Below are 19,477 nucleotides of genomic sequence, written 5' to 3'. Positions count from 1 at the left end.
CATGGAGGAGCAGAGCTGCAGCTCTGCCATCTGGTCACCTCTCTCGTTGTGGGATGCTCTGGCCATCGCTGCTCTCTCAGGGGGCACAGGGGGACGGTGGCCCTGCCACCAGCCGGTGCCACAGCCGGTTCTGTCACTGCAGTGTAGGAGCCTGTGCCTGCCAAGGGATCGGATTGTAATGTTTGCGGAAGGGTTTGAGACACAGTGTATGGTGCAAAGTACAGATTGCTCCAGCCAGGAGAGCAAAGCAGTGTTGAGGCAGGTTGTTCCTGGTCGGTTGGTGGTGTTGACACTCGGCTGGCACATGGCCTGTGTGCCCAGGGAAGTGGGGGGACATGAGGGGACAGGCTGGGCTGGGGTTGGCAGAGAGTCCCACTTGTTCCCTTGTCCCAGTGAGATGCTGTCTTTCATTTGCAAACGGCTCCACTGGGGCTGGGAGCCTCTTGGGAAGCTGCAACTTGCCATGCTGCAAGGAAAAGCTTCCAGAGCCAGCCCTGAAAAGAGCTGACAGAGCTGGGCTCTCCCCGAGGCTCGCTCTGATCCAGAGACAGGGCTCTTAGTGCTGGCTGCACTCCTAAAAGATGTTCCCGTGTGCATGTCTGGCTCCAGCCACGCTGGGGCTTCTGCTGAGCCAGGACACAGCCCTTCCTCCGGGAACAGCACTGGGTGTGGGGCTGGAGTCCTGCACTGGAGAAGAAAAATTAAAGGAAGTGGCAGAGCAGAGCTGGGATTCCTTGGCTGCAGTGGGGGTCCCTTGGCCCGTTGACCCACAGTGTTGGTGGCAGTGGCAGCTCTGGCTCAGCCCTTGCCTGGCTCAGCCCTGTGGCCAAACAGGTCTGGTGGTTTTGAGGCAAATGCCAAGCCAGGGATTAGCCCAGTGTCCTGTGACCTGCAGTGAGTGCCAGGGCTGTCTGTGTGCTTGGCCTGGGGAACAAGGGCTGCCCCTGCTGTTGGGGTCCTGCTGCTGCTCGTCCTTGTTTCCCTCCCTGCTGCACAAGGTGTGTCCAGGTGTCTCAGGTGAGCACTGTGTCACTGCAGCTCCCCAAAGGTGGGCACGGGGGTACTCCAGGAGCCCCCTGGCTCTGGCTGGGGACTCCTCCTTGCCAGCAGGGTGCTGCCTGCCCCAGCCCCAGGTGTCCCCTGAGCTCAGTGCCTCCAACCCCTCCCTGTGTCTTGTCTCTGCAGGGGACGTGCTCTTCCAGATGGCAGAGGTGCACAGGCAGATCCAGAACCAGCTGGAGGAGATGGTGAGTGCCCAGCCTGGTGTGCTGGGGTCTCTGTTGGTGCAAAATGCTTTGCCATGCCATGTTCAGATGACACCAGCCCCTCTGACGTGGATTTGCTAAGCTCTAAAGGGTCTGCATTGCTTGAGCTCTCTCTGTGTCTCTCCCTGGCCGCTCTCAGCCTGTGCCATCCCTGGTGCCATCTGCTGCTCTCCAGGCAGGCTCTGCCAGCCCTCCCCAAGCCCTGTGTGTTTTCTTTCTCCCTGCAGCTCAAGTCCTTCCACAACGAGCTCCTGACGCAGCTGGAGCAGAAGGTGGAGCTGGACTCTCGGTACCTGAGTGTGAGTTCTGTGTGTGTTTGTCTGGCACAACCCTCGGCTCGGGTGTCCCTGGGTCTCCCCCATCACCTGCTCCCTGCTTGGGGACACTGTGTCCTGCCACAGCTCCTGCCCCTCGTTACAGACAATGTCACACAGGTCCCCGATGTCACACACGTCACCCCACACAGTGTTGTTCCCTGTTTGCTCTCCAGGCCATGGGGATCCCACTTTTCCAGAGGGTCTGCTTGTTCCTGTTCCCCCTTGGCAGCACGAGCTGCTGCCAAGGCTCAGACCTTTCTCCTGTCACACCAGGCTGCGCTGAAGAAATACCAGACAGAGCAGAGGAGCAAGGGGGATTCCCTCGACAAGTGCCAGGCAGAGCTGAAGAAACTTCGGAAGAAGAGCCAGGGCAGCAAGAACCCACAGAAGTACTCGGACAAGGAGCTGCAGGTAGGACACCGGGCTGGGGACATGAGCCTGGGGTGGGGGGACACGAGTGGGTGTTCGGTGCTGCACGCTGGGGGTGGCCAGGCTCTGCCCAACACCTTGATAAGGATTTGCTGCTCTCTTCAGAAAAAGGGGGCAGCAGCTTTAGGGATGCAGTGGGAGGTGTGGATGGGAAAAGTGGCAGCCAGCGGTGGGAATGGGCTGTTCCTGTGGTGCAGAGTGGGGCTGGAGCTCCCCTTGGTAGCTTTGCCAGTGCCTGACCCTGCTTCATCCACCACTCCTGCTGCTTTGGATCATTAATTCCTGCCGTGCCTGATCCATCATCCCTGGGATGGTGTTTTATTGTGTATGTTCTGTGCCTGTGCCCCTTCCCCCGCCCGCGGGGGCGATGCTGGGGGTGGCTGCAGTGAATCAGCGCGGTGTGATGGGTGTGATGCCATGTGGGCACTGTGCTCTGGGGGCTGGGGGTCCCTCCCGGGGGCTGTGCTGTGGGGTGGGCACGGGGGGGACTCAGGGTTCCCCACAAAGGGGGAAGCAGGGTTGAGTCTCACTGAGGAGCATCAGGGCACATCCTGGCAGTGCAAAGGGCTGTGGCACTTGGGTCACTGATGGATCCTACTCGGGTCACTGATGGAACCACAGCAGGACTTTGTGTCCTCTGCACTCTGCAAACTTCACTTTGAGCTTTGCCCAGAGCATGGCTGATCTGGGCAAACTTTCAGGGATAATTGACGCACCAGCATGCCCTGGCTGACAGTTGAGTGCTGCTACAGAACGATGGCAGCACAAGTGGTGCTTGGAAAGGGGAAGATGAATTCCTGACGCCAGGAATTGCTTGGTCTTGTCTCTGAGGCAGGGGAGCGTGTGTTATGTCAGGACCAGGGTCTGTTTCTTCAGGTGCCACAGGGCAGTAACATGTCAGAGATCTGGACATTGGTGGCACTTTGCTCGTGGGGGTGAATTTAATGGCATTGAGTGGCATTTAGTCACCAGCAGGGAGTTACAGCGAGGTTTGTGCTGGGGAAGTGAGATCCTTAACTGCACTGAAATTTGGGAAATGGTGGTGTGGATCAGAACAAGCACTGGAGGAGAAGAAAGCAGCCACTGTGGCTCATCCTGTGGGTCCTGTGTGGAGCCAGAGCTCTGGGAGGTGCTGAGGTGGCACAGCCCGAGTGGGGCTGGGAGGTGCCAGAGCAGGGCTGGGAAGTGCTGGAAGGTGCAGCACACACTGCTCAGTGCCCAGCCTGCTGTGCTGGGAGCTCTGCTGTGTTCTCCAGAGCTGAGCAGCTGAAACCATTTCCGAGCGTGGCGTCTCCACAAATCCCAGCTTTGAAATTCCTGCTGGGCGAGAAAAGCCCTGTCAGACCCCGAGCCCAGCGTGGGGGGACACGGGGATCAAACCTCTGCTACCCCCCACCTGCAAGAGCTGCTGACAGGGATAACAGAAGGGAATTGCTGCCAGAGCCAGCCCTGTCCTGCCAAACCCCCGGGGCAGGGATCCCCATCCCACACCGAGTGGGAGGACGAGGGAATCCATCCCAGGCTGTGCAGCTGGGATGGAGGGTGGGCTGAGCCTCCCGCTGTGATGTGGCAGACATGGGGCACTCCTGTTAGCACAGCTCTCCGGGCAGGGAAACAGGATCAGACACTCATTCCCTTTAATCTTTCAGCAGTAAGTATTTAGGAAGTGCTTATCTCCGAAAAAGCCTTATGATGGCTTTTGAGCTTACAGAGCTATGAGACCCTTCCAACTCAGAATATTCCGTGATTCTGTGACTGCTCTGCTGCACTCGGCAGGGGTTTGCTTTGCCTTAGATCTAAATACAAAGTTAAAATTGCTGAATTCAGCCAAGAGGGCAGTTCCTCTCTGCCGACTGCAGAGTTAGTGTTTCCTCAGTAGAAAAAGAGTGTTTGGGACGATCCTCGATGCTGCTTTTACCTTTGCCTGGGCATTGGAGAGAGGAGGAATTGCAGAAAGTGAGGTCCAGCCTGGGGCTATGTGGCTGTTGGTCCTGGCCTGAGGAAAGAGCCTTGTTTGGGGCTTTGGGGAGCTGAAACCAGGTTTGACTGGATCAGGAGCATCTGCAGAGCCTCGTGGGGCTTTGCTTTCCTCAGCCTGGTTAAAGCAGAGCCACAGGCAGCCAGGTTTGTTGAGCTGGCCCAGAGCCACCCCTGTGGCCACTTGCCAAACCCCTGGCAGCCTCCTCAGAGCTGCTGAAGCACCTGGGGATGCTCTCAGGATGCTGACAGCTGCACCAGGCTGGTGCCTGGGGACCACAGCCCTATCAGCCAGGGCTGGCTGGAGTCTCCTAATGGGCTGTGGCTGGTTGCTTGTCTCCTCGTGGGAGAAGCTGCTGTTGATGGAAGTGTCACCTCCTTTGAGGCAGCAATAACATCTTGCTCTTCTGAAGGCTCATCCCCGTGAAGCTGCTGGAGCAGCCGCCAGCCAGGAGTCTGATGCTCTGTCATCATCTTCCTTCATATTTAATGCTCCAGGAAGCAGAACTGCTCCTTTCTGCCTCTTCACCACTTGTGGAGTGACCACATCTTGTCATCACCTGCCAGTGAGAGGGTGGGTGAGACACGTGGTGGCAGCAGCAGGACTGTCCTGCAGGGACCTCCAGGTTTATGTAACATTTGTCAAAGTGAGAGGAGGTTTGGGGCCATCCAGGCTCTGGTTTTGGCAGAGGACAGCCCTTGTCTGGGCAAGGGCACCTGTGTGACTGTGTCTCCACACTCTGCTAAATGAGTCAGAGAGCCCTCTAAAACAGCCCAAACGTCTCATCTCTTACTCTTTAATTCAGATTTCCCCCTTTATAAAGCAGAAGTCTGTCTCATACTGGTGGTGTGGAGTTTGCCAGATGAGGATGAGTGTTGCAGCATTAAGAGGCTGATGAGGAGTTAAAACACCTCGTGGTTTGCAGCCCAGACAACTCACGTAGCTCTAAACCAGCTCCAAGTGCCATCAGGCTGCAGGAGTGATTCCCCAGCTCCAAAGCCCTGTCTGTCATGGTCAGGAGCGATGCTGTGGCTGGGGGTTGTTGCTGCTGAGTGTCACATTAAGCCAGGCTTTTATTCCTTATGAATCAGTCCCAAGCTGCTGTTCCACACGAGGAGTGAGGGCTGAGAGCTGCCTGCCTCACATGGCTCATCTTCCTCGTGGAGTGACTGAGATGGGGCTTGACCTGTGTTGAAAACTGGGAGAACAAACCAATTCCATTCACTTCACATCTCTGATGAAGAAGAATGAAAACAATATTAGGATTAAACAATCACCAAGGAAGCTCAAGTGCTGTAATTTCATTAAAGGCTGGTTGTGATCATGCCATGAAATCCAGGTCATGATGGGTTTGGGACCTGGATTGAATCAGCAGCTCGGCAATGAAGTTATGTTGGTTCAAAGTATTTATCAAATCATATTAGTGCTGTTAGCAATTGGATTTCTGCGTTGGGCTGAGACAAAACTGGCTGTAATTCAGGCTAAATAGCAAGGCTGGGGCTGGGTGTTTGTGCTGAAAGGCTGTGCCTGACCCAGGTGACAGTGGGTGACCCTGGGTGGGCAGTGGGGGCTGAGCTCAGCCTCTGCCCTCACCTCTCTTCTTCCCACACCTACCCCTGCTCCCATGGGAATGTTTTAAACATTAAATACCACTGTACCAGATAACCTGGGGGGTTTTATAAACTTTTGTCATTGAAACCTCATTTGGATATTCCCATCAGGAGAAATAATTTTAGGTGTAGGTCAGGAAGCTCCAGCTGACACGGAGTTTGCACAAACCAGGTTACGAGGTTTATGTGAAAGTCAAACAGGGAAGGACTCAAAGCTCAGCAGCTCCAGGTGATTCTCTCCAGGTTGGAGATTTAGGCTGAGGGAGGATGAGTGCCCAAACCCAGCAAGAGAAGAGAAGCCACTTCCAGTATCTAAAGGGGCTCCAAGAGGGCTTGAAAGGGACTTTGGACAAGGCCTGGAGTGGCAGGAGAAGGGAAACAGCTTCCCACTGCCAGAGGGCAGGGTTAGATGGGATACTGGGGAGAAATCCTTCCCTGGCAGAGGGTGTCCAGAGCAGCTGTGGCTGCCCCATCCCTGGAAGTGTTCCCTGGAAGTGCCTGTGCAGCTCAGGGCTATGTCATGAGAATTTGGGTACCAGCCTTGTGCACTGAGCTGCTGATCCAGGCTGTGCCTGCACTGAGGGAATGTTTTAGGCAGGAGAAGGTGAAGCCCCTGCAGAGCTGGCTGGAGCCAGCACTTCCCTGCTGCTTTGCTCTCTGAATTTTATGTAACATCACATGTGTGTGTGGCTGGGGCCGAGCAGGGCAGGGCTGGGCTGTGGCTGCTGCAGATGTGACCCTAACAAGGGGAGACAGTCCTTCCCGTGGGAGGAAGGCAGCCTGGTGTCCCTGGAGCACGCTGGCTCTTGGGGTTGGCTCCCCAGGATCCACTCTGCGTTTCCCATCACCTTGGATCACCATCAGCAGCTGTGTCCTGGCATCCCCACGGAGCTTTGGCTGGAGCCAAGCAGGGGAGGCTGGTGGGCAGCACATCAGGGGCTGGAGCCTTCCCTTCTCCTCTCCCCCCTGGCTGGGGATGCTGGTGTTGTGCAGGGCAGGGGGAGGCTGTCCCCTCCCTGGGAAAGGTGCAGGGCTCTGCTAGGCCCATGTGATTCCAAGGGGCTCCTGTGGCTTTGCAGGGTCTGTGTCCCCGCACAAGGCAGGGAAATGTGTTTTGGCTACCATGGTGACCAGTGGTGGCCTTTCCCTGCTATGGGGCTGTTGTTTTATTTGCTGTATTACAGCAGAGGTTGGGTCAAGGCTCATCCTGAGCTCTGTTCTGCTTCCCGGCTGTGGAAGAGCCTCTGATATCCCTGGGCTTGGATCCAGCATCACTCTGCCTGGCTGGACACAGCAACCAACCTCCCTCCCTCCCTCTGTGACACCCTCAGGTCCTGTGTGGGGGCTGGAGAGCCAGGAGGGGACAGTGCCTCCCCCGAGGCTGTTCCAGGGTCTGCCAGCTTCCTTGCAAGGAGTGATTTCTGGGAATGAGGGAAAGCTGTTGGGGCTGAGGAGCCCTGGCTGCTTGTTCTGCTCATTTTGCCTCTGTGCTGGGGTAGGGTTTCAGCAGGTTTGCCTTGAGTCTGTTCCCCAGCTCAGATGCTCTTCTCCTGCTAATCAGCCTAACTTCTTTCTTATTTTATCCCATTGCTTTCTAGCTGTTCTCCCTCGTGGTTCCCTAAACAAATCCTCCCTTTTCTCCATGTTTACTCCTTCCAGGTATTTCAGCCTGCTGCATCGATCCAGCACAGTTCTCTCTCTTCCCTGACCTTTCCTTTGTCTTTTCCCACTGCTCTGTGGCGCTGGTCCCGACCAGTCTTTCCTTGGGATGAGAGCTGGAGTTGGCATGGTGGCACAGCCCCTCCCTGCTCTTCATCCCTCCCTGCCACATGCTTTCCTTGGCTTTCTGGTACCAAAACTCATCCCCATGCTCTGCTGGTGACCCCAAGGCAGCTCCCACTCCCCAGAGGTTCCCTCCTGTCCCCAGGGCTGGTCCTTTGCTCAGCCTGGTCAGTGCCAGACACACCAAGAAGGATCTGCAGTGCTGATTTCTGTGGTGGAGCTCAGCATTGCCCTTGGCTCGTGTTCCCTGTGTTTGCACGTTCCTGGCTGGGATTGAAGGTTTGAACTAATTTCCCAGCGAGGCTGTGGTTATCAAAGGCTCGGCTGGAGCTCGGTGCTGCTCCACCTGCGCTGACAGCAGCGCGTGCTCCACACAACTCGGGGCTTGACATTTCTCAGCTGCTCTTTGATCTCCACCCACCCCGAGCTGTCACGGTGGCACTGGGGAGGTGGCAGGGCTGTGTGCCCTGGCTTTCTGCGCGGGACGACAGCGGCTGCTGGAGCTGGGACTTGGCAGCAGCTCGTTTCCTTTTCATCTGCTCGTGTTCCTAATTCTCTGTCTGACCCGCGGGGTGACTCGGTTTGGCTTTGGGGCTGCCCGGCGTGGCTCCAGCATCACTCGTGTGCCTGGCTCTGGGGGGGCCCTGGCTGAGGCCCCCAGCCGGGGGTGCCCCCAGGAGCCCTGGTTCTGCCAGCCCAGCCCCGCGGCAGCATCTTGTGCCAAAGCCTCTGCCCGGCGCCGCCACGTGCTGACATTGCTAATTAGGTCAGCGGCTCCTGGTGAATTGGAAGTGGATGCGGGAGGCAGGGGGGGTGGCACGGGGGAGTTATTTGAGGCCTCTCCAACCTAGAAACCCAGAAAACATTTTCTGGAGCTGTTGGGTGGCTCTGGTGTGTGCTCTGGCTTTGGGTATGACCACCACCCTGGCTGCTTCCCTGCCTGCTCAGGTTACAAATGGGGTTTTTTTTTCCTCCTTCAAACTGGGAATTTTATTTAGACAATGTTTAAAATGTGAATTTGAAGCTGACAACCTCAGTCAAGGTCTCAATTTACCATGCAGTGCTTGAGTGGTTTGTGCTTGTCAGTGGGGTCTTGGAGAGGCTGCTGAGCCTGAGCACAGAGAGCCTGGCAGGGAGGCACCTTCCCCTAGCCCTTGCAGGGGATCAGGTCATGCCAAGCTGAGAAAGGTGTTTGGCTGTGGTTCAGAGTGTGGGGGGCTGAGATTTCCCCCATTCCTGGGTAATGGAGACATGGGCAGCAGCCCTGAGGTCCTGGTAAGGCACCTGGCTGCAGGTGGAGCCTCCCTCCTGGGTGAGACAGAGCTTCTCCTTCGAGTGCAGTCCCGAGATCTTACACTGTGCTTTGTGTGTTACTTTTCCCCCGTGCATCTGGCGTATTTAACAGGCTTTTTATTTAAATTTGCCTTTCTGGGCGTTTTCTGAAAGCCCACTGTCATTCTGAGCAAACCCAAACTGAAAACCACCTTGTGAGCAAGGAGTGTCGCTCGCCATTTTGTGATGGAATAACGTGTAAAATCAAGGCTCTGGATAAATCAATGGCACACGGAGCATATTTACATAAAGTATATAAAGCTCTGAGTACTAAGTTTAGAGCGTGGGCTCTGCGCTCGCGGAGCGGCATGTTCCGACTGGCTGAGACAAGCCTTTCCTCAGCACAGGAATTAGCAGGAGCCTTGCAAAACCAGCCTGAGAGCAGGCATGTAAATATGGCTTGTACCTGCGTATTTCAATCCTGGTGAAAGCTGGAGCTCTCAAGTCGCTCAGATCAGGGTTTCTCCCTGTGTTGTGGTGTGTCTGGGCTGGAGCTCTGCCCGCCCGCCGTGCTGGAGCACAGCACTGCCTGACCCAGGGATGGTGGTGATCCTGCAGGGAATCGTGGCGGGATGGGCCTCGTGTTACTGAACCAGATTAGCTGGGGCTGAACTGTTTTCACTGCTCACCTTCTCGTTCTTGATGCCCCAGTTAGTAAATTAAGCAGGAAGAGTTTTGGGCATCGGGGTCTGTGTGTGCTCCTGAGCTCCTGCTACTTCAGGGGCTGTCAGGGTTGTGCTTTCCTTCCAGAAAAGGGGCTCTGCAGAAGGGGCAGCATTGTTCTGCCACCCTCCCTGGGATAGAGACTGTGGTGCAGATGTGTGGGCAGCAGGGCTTTGTCCATCCTGGGCATCCTTGGTCCATCCTTGGTCCATCCTGGGCTTCCAGGGCTGAGCTGGAGGGGCTGGGAGCTCTCCAGGCTGGCACTGGGGCATCCATCCCCCAGCTCCCATCACTGCTGCCAGGCTGGTGCCTCTGGGCTCTGTCCCTGTGCTGTTCCCAGCTAATAATACCCGGGAGGAGGCGGCGTGCTGCCGTCCTGAGCCCACTGCGGGGAGCAGTGCCTTCCCAAGCGCATCCTCCTCCGGCCGCCTGCATCACTCCTCTGGGGGCTTTGTGTGCCCAGGGCTGCTGCTGCCACCTCTTCCTGTGCCACGCTGGCCCCCAGCACCTCTGTGCCAGCACAGCCTGGCTTTCCAGGTGCCATGCCCTGTATCTTTGCTCAGGGGTGATGCCAAAACCTCCATCACTTCTACTTCTGTGCCCTGTGGCATCAGCTCAGTTCCCTTGGCTTATTTCTCTTCCTGGCGACGGGCGTTTGCAATGGATTTTCTCATTTTGGAGGAAAAAATTCTGCTGGAAACAGGGTTGTTGGTTGCAAACTGGGTTTTTAATCCTTTTCTCACTGACCCCCTTTCCCTCACCCAGGTTGGTGAATGTGGGGAGACTCAAAACCTGCTGGCTCCAGCGTGAGCCCTGCACGGGGTTCGCTCTCAGGGGGTGTTTGGAGCAGGGTGGGAGCCAGGAGCAGGTCCAGCCCCAAAATAATCCCCCCTTTAAAGTCTGGGATGTCACAGAATCTTGCTGCTTTTGTTTGCTCCATTTTATGTGTCTGCTAATAAATATTGTAGCACGCTAAAAATAACTGATAACCGTGAAGAAGCAGCAAAGCTGCTTTGGACCATGAATTTCCAGTTTAATTCCCGTCTCAGAGAAGCTTGGGCTGCCTGAAGCAGGTCCAGCCCTGCCTGGGCTGGGGGTGTTGTGGCTTTCCAGCATTGTGGTGCCGCTGTGCTAGGGAAGAGATGGTGACAAGGAGGTGTCACGGGGCAGGGCAGAGATGGGTGAAAGATGCTGTTCTCAGAGCCTTGGTGGCTGCTCTCCTGCTGCCACATTGCAGGTGGAAGCTCCAAAGGGATGGAGGAAGGAGAAAACGGCCAGGTCAGGGAGGGGGGGACACCTTGTGTGTTCCATGTTCAGGGATGCTGGTGCTGCCCTGTGGTCCCTGGAGTCCCCTGTGCCACATTTCCATCACACGTGGCAAAGCAGCCAGGCTCCCCCAGCTCAGCCTGGGTGCTGCTGCTGTGCCAGCTGTGGTGCTGGCTGGCAGAGCCCAGTGTGGCACAGCCGTGCTGTCACCCATCACGTCAGGAGAACAGGAGCCAGCGGAGAAGCTGCTGGCACTGGCAGGGCCACAGTGGCTGCCAGTCCCAGGGTGTGGCACCAAGGAACAGCAAGTGTCCTGTGCCGGTGTGTGGCACTGCCCTGACACCACCATCTCTGTGTCCCCTGTGGCTGATTGGCAAATACAGGCTGAAGGCACTGCAGTAGTTTTAGAGGCACTGGTGGCTCCGTGTGTTGGAGGGGTCCACGTGGCACCCTGCTGCAGTCCCCCCTTCCCAGCAGCAGGCAGGGATTCGGCACAGCTTCGGCACAGCCACGGGCAGCACGGGAGTGCCGGAGGCGTTCAGCCTGGGCCGGGAGTTGCGCCGGTTTGTGCGCTGGCAGGGACGAGCCGAGGGCTGCGGGGGCCGCCGCCAGTCCCGAGCCATCGGGGCAGCCCCCCGGCCCCCGCCAGCGCCTCCGAGCCCGGGTGGTGAGCGGGCGGCCGCTGGGTACAGCTCGTCCCATCCAGCCCACGGGCTGAGTCAGCGCCTCTGCGTGGGGGGCTCCGATGAGTAAGGGCGGGCTGGGGGGCTGTGCAGGCACACGTGTGTGTCCCGTGCTGGGGTCCCCACCCGCTGTCCCCGCCCGCACCGCCCGCCCCCCTCTGCCGGTGCCGCGGCACCCCCTGCCCCGTGCTCGGTGGGCAGCGGTGCTGGCAGCCCCCTCCCTACGCCTCTCCCTGTTCCAGTACATCGAAGCCATCAGCAACAAGCAAGGGGAGCTGGAAAACTATGTCTCCGATGGCTACAAGACAGCTCTGACGGAAGAGAGGAGACGGTTCTGCTTCCTGGTGGAGAAACAGTGCGCGGTGGCCAAGAGTGCCATCACCTACCACGCCAAGGTGAGTCGGACCTGCCAGAGACACTCCCAGCTGCCACATCACTGGGTGGATGCTCCTGGCTCAAGCTGCATCCTATAGAACAGGCTGATATCCTGAAAGCCACAGCCCCTGCAGCCCGGGAGACCAAGGGGGTGATGGACCCACAGGTGACCCCAAGGAGGAACAGCTGCTCCAAATCCCTCTTGCCCGTAGCAACTCCACATCCCTCCTGCCCGTGGCTGCACACATCTCCTGGACCAGGAGCGGCAGCACCCACATTGGTCTGAAGCAGAATCCATCCCAATGAGGGGTGGGAGTGCTGGTGCTGCTCCTGCAGCCTCGTGCTCCCGTTCTGGTTGTTCCCCACCACCACCCTCCGTGGCTCACAGCAGCCATCTGTCACCGCCACACTTGGCACTGGAGCAGGAGAGGGAGTTGGGATTAGTCAGCTCTGTCCTGGCGCATCCACAGGATGGATCCACGCTTGGCTTGGCTTGGCAAGCGTAGTGCAGGAGGGGAAAAATACCCCCCAGGGCTGGGGGTCAGCAGGAACAAACCAAAAGCTTGCTGCAGCAGCACACAGAGGGTGATTTTGCTGCAGGAATTTTGCAGGTGGCTTGTCCAGAGCATGGTGGGCATCCTGCTAAAAACTCCGTCCTGCTGCTGCCTGTGGCTCCTGCAGGATGTTTCAGAGGATCATTAGGCTGGAGCCACTGGCTGAAGTTGAGGAAATGTGCACTTTCAAATCAGATTTTAAGGGGTTTTGATATGCAGGACCATGTTTTTTCTCCAGATGAGGCAGAGCAGAGACATTGGGTCGCCCTTTGCTGCAGTTGGGACCTCGGGGGGGTTGGGACATCTTTCCCCTCAGAGTCACACAACGGGATGCTCATACATCCTGGGTGAATAACAACAAGTTTGGCTCCATCTATTTTCCCTTTGGAGCATGGTGGCAGGTGGCTGCCAGTCCTCCAGGCAGGGAGCAGTGAGGCTTGGATGCAGCACAGGAGCCTGGAGGCTATTGGGGCTGAGCATCCAAAAGAAGCAGCTCATCCCTGAGGATGTGGGGACAGCCTGGAGCATGGGCTGTGCCTTGCCAAGGTTTCAGGCCCTCACACTTTGTTTTCCTCTTGCAGGGGAAGGAGATGCTGACACAGAAGCTGCCGCTGTGGCAGCAATCCTGCTCGGATCCCAACAAGATCCCAGACCGCGCCATACAGCTGATGCAGCAGATGGCTGCCAGCAGCAATGGCACCATTATGCCCAGCCCTCTGTCCACATCCAAGTCCAACCTCATCATCTCTGACCCCATCCCTGGTGCCAAACCTCTCCCTGTCCCCCCGGAGCTGGCACCTTTTGTAGGAGTAAGTATCTCTGATGGAAGCTGTGCTGCCCTTCTGAGCAAAGCCGGAGGGACGAGCCCAGGCCGGTGTCACCGCTGTCCTCGGCAAGTTGCCCTTGGATGGACTGTCACTGTTGAGGCAGGGATGGGCAGCTCTGTGCTGTGCCATCTTGGGATGTGGGAAGGAGCGTGACGTGGGGATGGGCAGCCTGTCCTATCCCATCCCACCGGAGCTGCTGGGCTCTGGCAGAGCAGGGGCTATCTGGGGAATCCACAAGCTGGACTCACCTGTCCAGGCTGATCCCCGAGCTGTGGGACTGAACCAAGGTGCCCCAGTAACTGTGGGAGAAAAGCCTGGAGTGACCATGGGATGAAGGACCCTTTAGAAGAGGGTGTCCCCCCTGATGTGTGGGCACGAGCTGAGCAGTAGGGCTCAGCAGGGGATTGGCAGTTACAGAGGAGCTCAGAGCAGTAAAACACCTTAGAGGTGACCCCACTGCTCCCCCTGAGCAGTTTGGTTTGGGTGGGGAACTAAACTAAACAGGATGAAGCTCTGATCTGCCTCTCCCTGAAGCTGTATCCCACTGGGAGCTGCAGTGGGATGTCCCTGGAGCTGCAGTGGGATGCCCTAATGAAGCCATTCCCATGTCCCCCTCCCCTCCTCTCTCCATAGCGCATGTCAGCACAGGAGGCCATGCCAGTGATGAATGGAGTCTCAGGCTCTGACAGCGACGGGTACAACCACTGGTCTGAGATGAAGCCAGCACAGCCCAAATCTTTATCTCCTCCCCAGCCTCAGAAGCAGCTGAGTGACTCTTACTCCAATACACTCCCAGTTCGCAAAAACGTGCCACCGAAAAACAGCTATGCCTCAGGTGAGACCCTGGCCTTGCTGCTGGGGACCCTGGAGCTGGCTCTGCTGGACAGTGCCCACGGGAGACGTCCAGGGGACCTGGTGGGGACTGTCCTTGGCTGTGCTGGTGGGGGGGCAGTGACTGGCAGCATCCCTTCAGTGTCAAGTGCTGCTTGTGCCTCCCGACCTGGGCGTTAGGAAGGGCTGGAGCTGGACTCTGCCATGGGGTTTCACAGGATTTCCAGGAGGAAAACCCTGTGGAATCTGGCATAGGGAATCTGCTCCCTTTGAAGCAGCAGGGTGATGCCAAGAGTCTGATCCTGCTTGTTCAGGGCGAAGGTGTGAGTCACACTGAAGGTTTTAGTGCGACCTGGGCTGAAGTAAGGAGGGGTGGGGCCTGCCCTGTGGCTGGGGATGGCCCTGGGGTCAAGGACTTGGGGAACCCACTGGTCTCTGTCCCCCCCAGCTGAAAACAAGACACTGCCACGCTCCAGCTCCATGGCCGCCGGGCTCGAGAGGAATGGCCGGACGAGGGTGCAGGCGATTTTCTCGCATGCTGCTGGGGATAACAGCACCCTCCTGAGCTTCAAGGAGGGAGACCTCATCACACTGCTGGTGCCCGAGGCCCGGGACGGCTGGCACTATGGAGAGAGCGAGAAAACCAAAATGTGAGTGTGCTGGGTGTTCTCGGGAACAGCCTCATCTGGATGCTCCACGGACAAACCTGGGTTTGGCTTCATCCCCGCCTTTGCCTTTCAGGAGAGGCTGGTTTCCTTTCTCCTACACACGGGTCCTTGACAATGATGGCAGCGAGCGGGTCCACACCAGGTAGGAGCATCGTGCTGGGTGACAGGGAGTCTGTGTGCTTGGGATGACAATTGGGAGTTCCTTAGGAATTCTCGTTAGGCATAACAGCACAGGTGTGTGGTTGCTGGTTCTGGGTGGCTTTTGCCGTGAGCGGCCTGGGGGTCTCTGCATGGAGCTGACGCCTCTGCTCTGGGCCCCCCAGCCTGCAGCAAGGGAAGAGCAGCAGCACTGGCAACCTCCTGGACAAGGATGACATCTCCATCCCGCCGCCGGACTATGGCATGGCCTCCCAGGCCTTCCCGGCACAGGGCGGCAACACCTTCAAGCAGCGGCCGTACAGCGTGGCCGTGCCTGCCTTCTCCCAGGTGAGCTTCTCCTGCTGGCTTCTCCCACTCTGGGGGAATGTTTAAAAATGGGGGATGCTGGAGCAAATCCCTGGGCACAGTCCCTGCTGCGGTGGCCGGGGGTCTGTGGCCTCTGTGTCCCGCCAGGATGGGATGAGTGGGAGCATTCCTGGTCCTGGTGTGCTGCGGATGCGTGGGGGTGACAAGGGCAGCTCTCCAACCTCTGTTCGTTGTTTTAGGACTACCTAATGCCCTATGGGTGTGCAATTAAAGACTATTCCAGTGGCCTCTGCCAAGTACCCTCCGCTCACTACAAGCCTTACCCTAGGTCGACAGCTGTAAGTCCGACACTCGCAATGTTTCCCTTGGGATTTACGGCGCTTTGGCCCGTTTGTGCCTGGTGACCCACGTGCCTTGCCTGGGTCCTGTTCCTGCCAAGCACCTCTGCTGGGGTGAAGGCATGAGGGGTGGAAGCAATGGACAGGGAGGAACAGGCAAGGCATGGGGGGAGTGGCACAAATTGGCCCCGTAAACCCCCAAAGGACAACACTTGCCGACTCCATGGGAGTCTCCCACCAGAAACAGGCAGCTCACAGGCAGCTGGAAGCGTTTTCTCTGGCACAGGCCAATTCAAGCCGGTGACAGTCCCGTGGGGACACTGGGGCAGATCCTGGACAGGATTCCAGAGTGTCCAAAGCAAGCTCAGGGCTTCTTGGGTAACAAGCCAGGGAGGATGCACGAGCTAATGGGATCAGCCTAACCCAGGAGCTACTGGTGTAGTGGAACTATCCCACCAGAACGAGCACAGTGGGATGAGCCACGTTGACATCATGTGCTGGCAGATGGGGAGAGGATGAGGGGGGAGAGAGGTGGCCAGTCAGCACTGACCCTTAGGCAGGGTGCTTCAGCTGGGATCTGGTCCTCTCTGCAGGGAGCGGGCTGGAAGCACAGCCGCACTTCTTGCTCTTTGCTGGGATTTCCTAGCAGGATTTGCTGCTGGGGTTGGTGTTTTGTGGCTGGTAGCGTTCCTGGGAAGGTGGGAATGTGGGTCTCTGTTCCCTGCTGCATGGCTAGCTCAAAGGCCAGAGACTCCCAGTCTTTCCTGGAGTGGTCCCATGTTTGTCATGGAGACCAGAGCTGCCCCTCAGTCCCTCCCTGCAAAGCCTGCTCAGCACCGGCTAAAGGAGAAAATGGTCCAAAACCCTGTGGGTTTCTGGTGGGAGTGAATACAGACAACCCCTCTTTCCACGGAACATTTCACTGGTGTCTCTCAGTCGTGCAGTCCCTTTCCAAATGTCTCAGCATCTCAGCAGCAGCCAGAGCTCTGTTCCACGGAGCGGCTGCGCAGAGCAGAGCAGGGCTCTCCCAGCTGTCGCTTTGCCATGTCTGGCCAGATAAATTCTGCAGAGAGTGGTGCAATTTCAGTCCCTGCTGTCTGAATCCCACTCGAGTCACCTCCATATCTCCTTTTCCTCTCCAAATGCATCAGCTCTTGGCCCTGGCATCCCTGGGTCCTGATGCAGTTTGGTTTGTTCATGTGACCCTCTGGTGGCACCCAAGCAGGCACAGCCCACACGTCCCTCACTGTGCTTCCTCCCCTCCTCTCCACAGGGTCTCGATGACTACGGGACGAGGTCCGTCAGCAGGTAAGATGTCACCTTCCTGTCACATTCCCTGCGAACTATTGGTGTTGGCTGTGGGCAAAGCCGTGGGGCTGTGTCCCCATGGGGTTCCCTGCATGAGGAGTAGCAGTGGCTGGGATGGGGCCATGTCTCACCTGTGAGAGTGGAGGAACTCAGGGAGGGCAGGTCCCAGGGCCAGCCTTGGTGTCCCCAACCTCGTGCTCCTCCAGAGAGTCACATCTCCCGATCTCCTCCAGGCTCACACCTGGATGGCAAAGCCACAGAGAGCCCACACTCCGGGGTCTTCCCTCGGCACCTTCTCCATCCCCTCTGCCTCGGAGCTGCCCCGTCTCTCGCTCTTGGGGCTAAGCCCAAGCCGTGGCTGGGTGGAGCTCGCCGCCCATCCTCGGTGGGTGCGGTGGTGCCGTGAGGGGAGCTGGGCTCCCAGCTCGGTGCTGCCCCGCGGCCACTCTGGCATCTCTGTGCTTTGTTCCGCAGCGGCAGTGGCAGTTTGGTATCAACGGTGTGAGGACACCTGGGCTCGCAGCGGCCCCTTGCTGCTTGGAAGAGCTTTCTGCTTCTTTCCCCCCTTTTTTTTCCTTCCCTTTCGTTTCTCTTTCTCTACTTCTTTTGGATTTGAAACTCTTGTGATCTTCAAGGAAACCATGGTGCTTCTCACCCCTCCCTGGTGTTCACAGTGCCCTTGTTTCTGAAGCCTTTTTTGGAGCAGAAACTGCTGCCAGGTCTGTGCTCACAGCCCAGGTGCAGTTGTCACTTAGTGGGACCCGGTGTTTGTCCTCCCGTGTGATGTTAGCAATGCACTGTCCCCCCCGGGGCCGCGCCGGCCGCCCCGCACGAGCCTGGACCAAACTCCCAGACTGGATCACATATGCATGGCCTCTGGTGTCCGTACTGTTACTGAGCATCCGGGATGCCCGCGCCCGGGATGCCGTTCCCGGAGGGGGAGCAGCGTCCCCGCGCCTCCCCCTCGGCCCGATCCGCTTCCATCCCACCGCGGTGGCTTTGGGAGAAGCGGATGGCACAGAGCTCCCGCCCCGGGGAAAGGGCTGCTTCTGGGCTGGGGTCCTGCCAGCCGCGGGAACCCCCCCAGAAGGGTTACTCCTGGTTGTTTTATAAATATATATATATATTTTTTGTAGCAAGGTATTGTTACCTCACGTTAGGGCTGGGGCTCCGAGGAAGTGCTCGCATCCCCAAACTGGGCTTGAGTGAGGCAGCCCCCACGCTGTGCCCCCGAGGGGGGCTCGGCAGTGCCCGGGGGGCTCCCACCCCGCACTGGGGGTCCCGCTCCCGCACTAGCCCGGCCGTAGCCCTCCCAGTGCCCGTGGCCGTCTCCACTGCAAAGCTGTTCACGCTTTTTTCTGATGTGATTTTTAAGACCTCTGACATTGCCTGTTTACTGGGACATTGCTGGCAATAGACCTCCCCTTCCCGGACCAGTTTTTGGGTTATCTCCTTGCCTACGGGCACACTGTTCCGAGCCCCTCCTGCATCGATGTCCGAATTTTGCTAAGGATTTTTAACCCAGGATATTTCACGATGAGTGATTGAATGTAGAGGGGAAAAAAAACCACAAACCCAGCCTAGCAAAGCCTGTGTGGAGATTGTAAAGTGCTGAAAAACCTTTTTTTAAAAGCCAGAGAGAATTGTGCCCTGTACTGAGTTATTGTTTGAATAAAAGTTTTATTTATTGCATTGAGCTGGGCCTCGGTGTCTTTTTCGGCTGCCGTGCCTGCGTGCTGCCCTCACCGCCTGCATCGCCCACCGCGCATTCCCAGGCCGTGTTTTTGTTCCCTGCTCCATCCCTGGGGACTGCGAGTGCTGCCTGTGCGCGCTCAGCCCCGCTGGCACTTAACAGCTTCGCTGAGCGGCAGCAGCGACAGCTGTTTTAGGGCCGGGTCCCCTCTCCCTGAGCATCTCAGGGGGTGATGCTGCTGCTGCTCCCGCATGCCAAGGCTCCGGCTGCGCTTTCCCGGCGGTGGGAAAGCGGCGATGGCCGGCACGGGGGGAAGGAAGCCACCCCCTCCCTTCCGTAGCCCCCGCCATGCCCGGCCGCTGCACTCCCACAGCTCCCGGCTGGCCGTGCCCTTCCTTCCCCTCCTCACAGCACCAGCGACTCAATAAACACGACTTTTCCTCCTTTCTCTTCTTCTTCCTGCTGTTTCCTCTGCGGGGTGGCCAGCGGGCTCTCGGGCCGGGTGGCCGCCGGCTCGTGGCCGTAAGTCTCTCCTTAACCACGACCTTCTGTTCCCATCAAGCGTCCCGGTGTCCTCCAACCTGCCTTCTGTTTCCCTTGCAGCCCCGATGTTGAAGTGGCCAGGTTTTGAGGTGCCCCTGCCCGTAGTAAGTGACGGTGTCGCGGGGCCGAGCCCTGGGTGCGCTGGGCAGCGGGTGACGCCGCGGGGCTGCGCGGGGACGGTGCCACCGCTCTGCTTCCCGCTGCACCCGGCCGAGCACGTCCCCTCCCTCAGTCACCGCTTGTCCCCGTCCCGCTGGCGGGAGCTCCGGGTCTCCCCGGCTGCATCTGCTGCTCGGCTGCTCGCCCCGCTGCCGTGGCTGCGCTTCCCGGGATGCTGAGCTGCTCCTGCGCTTCCCCCGCTCTCCGTAACCAGCTCTTTGGTTGTAGGTGGCCGGTGTCCGTCGCTGTCCCCAGCCCTGTCCAGCGGGGCGGGGCAACGTCCACACTAACCGCAAGTTTTTTGAGCAGCTTTTTTTTGTTGTAGACTCGTCCCAGGAGCCTCCTCGTCCTGGCCCCAGGGACGGGATGCAGGAGCCTCCCCCAGGAGTCG

General features: G+C 58.1%; 1 protein-coding gene across 8 annotated transcripts in view; it reads left to right on the top strand.

Moving 5' to 3' along the window:
* BAIAP2 (BAR/IMD domain containing adaptor protein 2) overlaps positions 1–19,477 on the top strand; it is a 39,592-nt gene that overhangs the window by 16,630 nt on the left and 3,485 nt on the right. The window contains exons 4-15 of one of the 8 annotated variants that reach the window (XM_085077452.1): positions 1,186–1,247; positions 1,493–1,564; positions 1,856–1,993; positions 11,568–11,720; positions 12,836–13,063; positions 13,715–13,916; positions 14,361–14,562; positions 14,654–14,722; positions 14,904–15,066; positions 15,285–15,383; positions 16,657–16,691; positions 18,988–19,031. In XM_085077452.1, coding sequence (XP_084933578.1) covers positions 1,186–1,247; positions 1,493–1,564; positions 1,856–1,993; positions 11,568–11,720; positions 12,836–13,063; positions 13,715–13,916; positions 14,361–14,562; positions 14,654–14,722; positions 14,904–15,066; positions 15,285–15,383; positions 16,657–16,691; positions 18,988–19,015 — 1,451 coding nt within the window. In that variant the 3' untranslated portion in view covers positions 19,016–19,031. Of the gene's footprint in view, positions 1–1,185; positions 1,248–1,492; positions 1,565–1,855; positions 1,994–11,567; positions 11,721–12,835; positions 13,064–13,714; positions 13,917–14,360; positions 14,563–14,653; positions 14,723–14,903; positions 15,067–15,284; positions 15,384–16,656; positions 16,692–17,165; positions 18,388–18,987; positions 19,032–19,477 lie in introns of those variants that run through there. The other 7 variants (XM_085077451.1, XM_085077454.1, XM_085077450.1 and 4 more) reach the window with 7 other exon arrangements.

This window comes from Lichenostomus cassidix, chromosome 18, assembly GCF_008360975.1.
Source record: "Lichenostomus cassidix isolate B80296 chromosome 18, HeHo_3.0, whole genome shotgun sequence".
Classification (NCBI taxonomy): domain Eukaryota; kingdom Metazoa; phylum Chordata; class Aves; order Passeriformes; family Meliphagidae; genus Lichenostomus; species Lichenostomus cassidix.
This window is presented reverse-complemented; position numbering and strand designations above follow the sequence as displayed.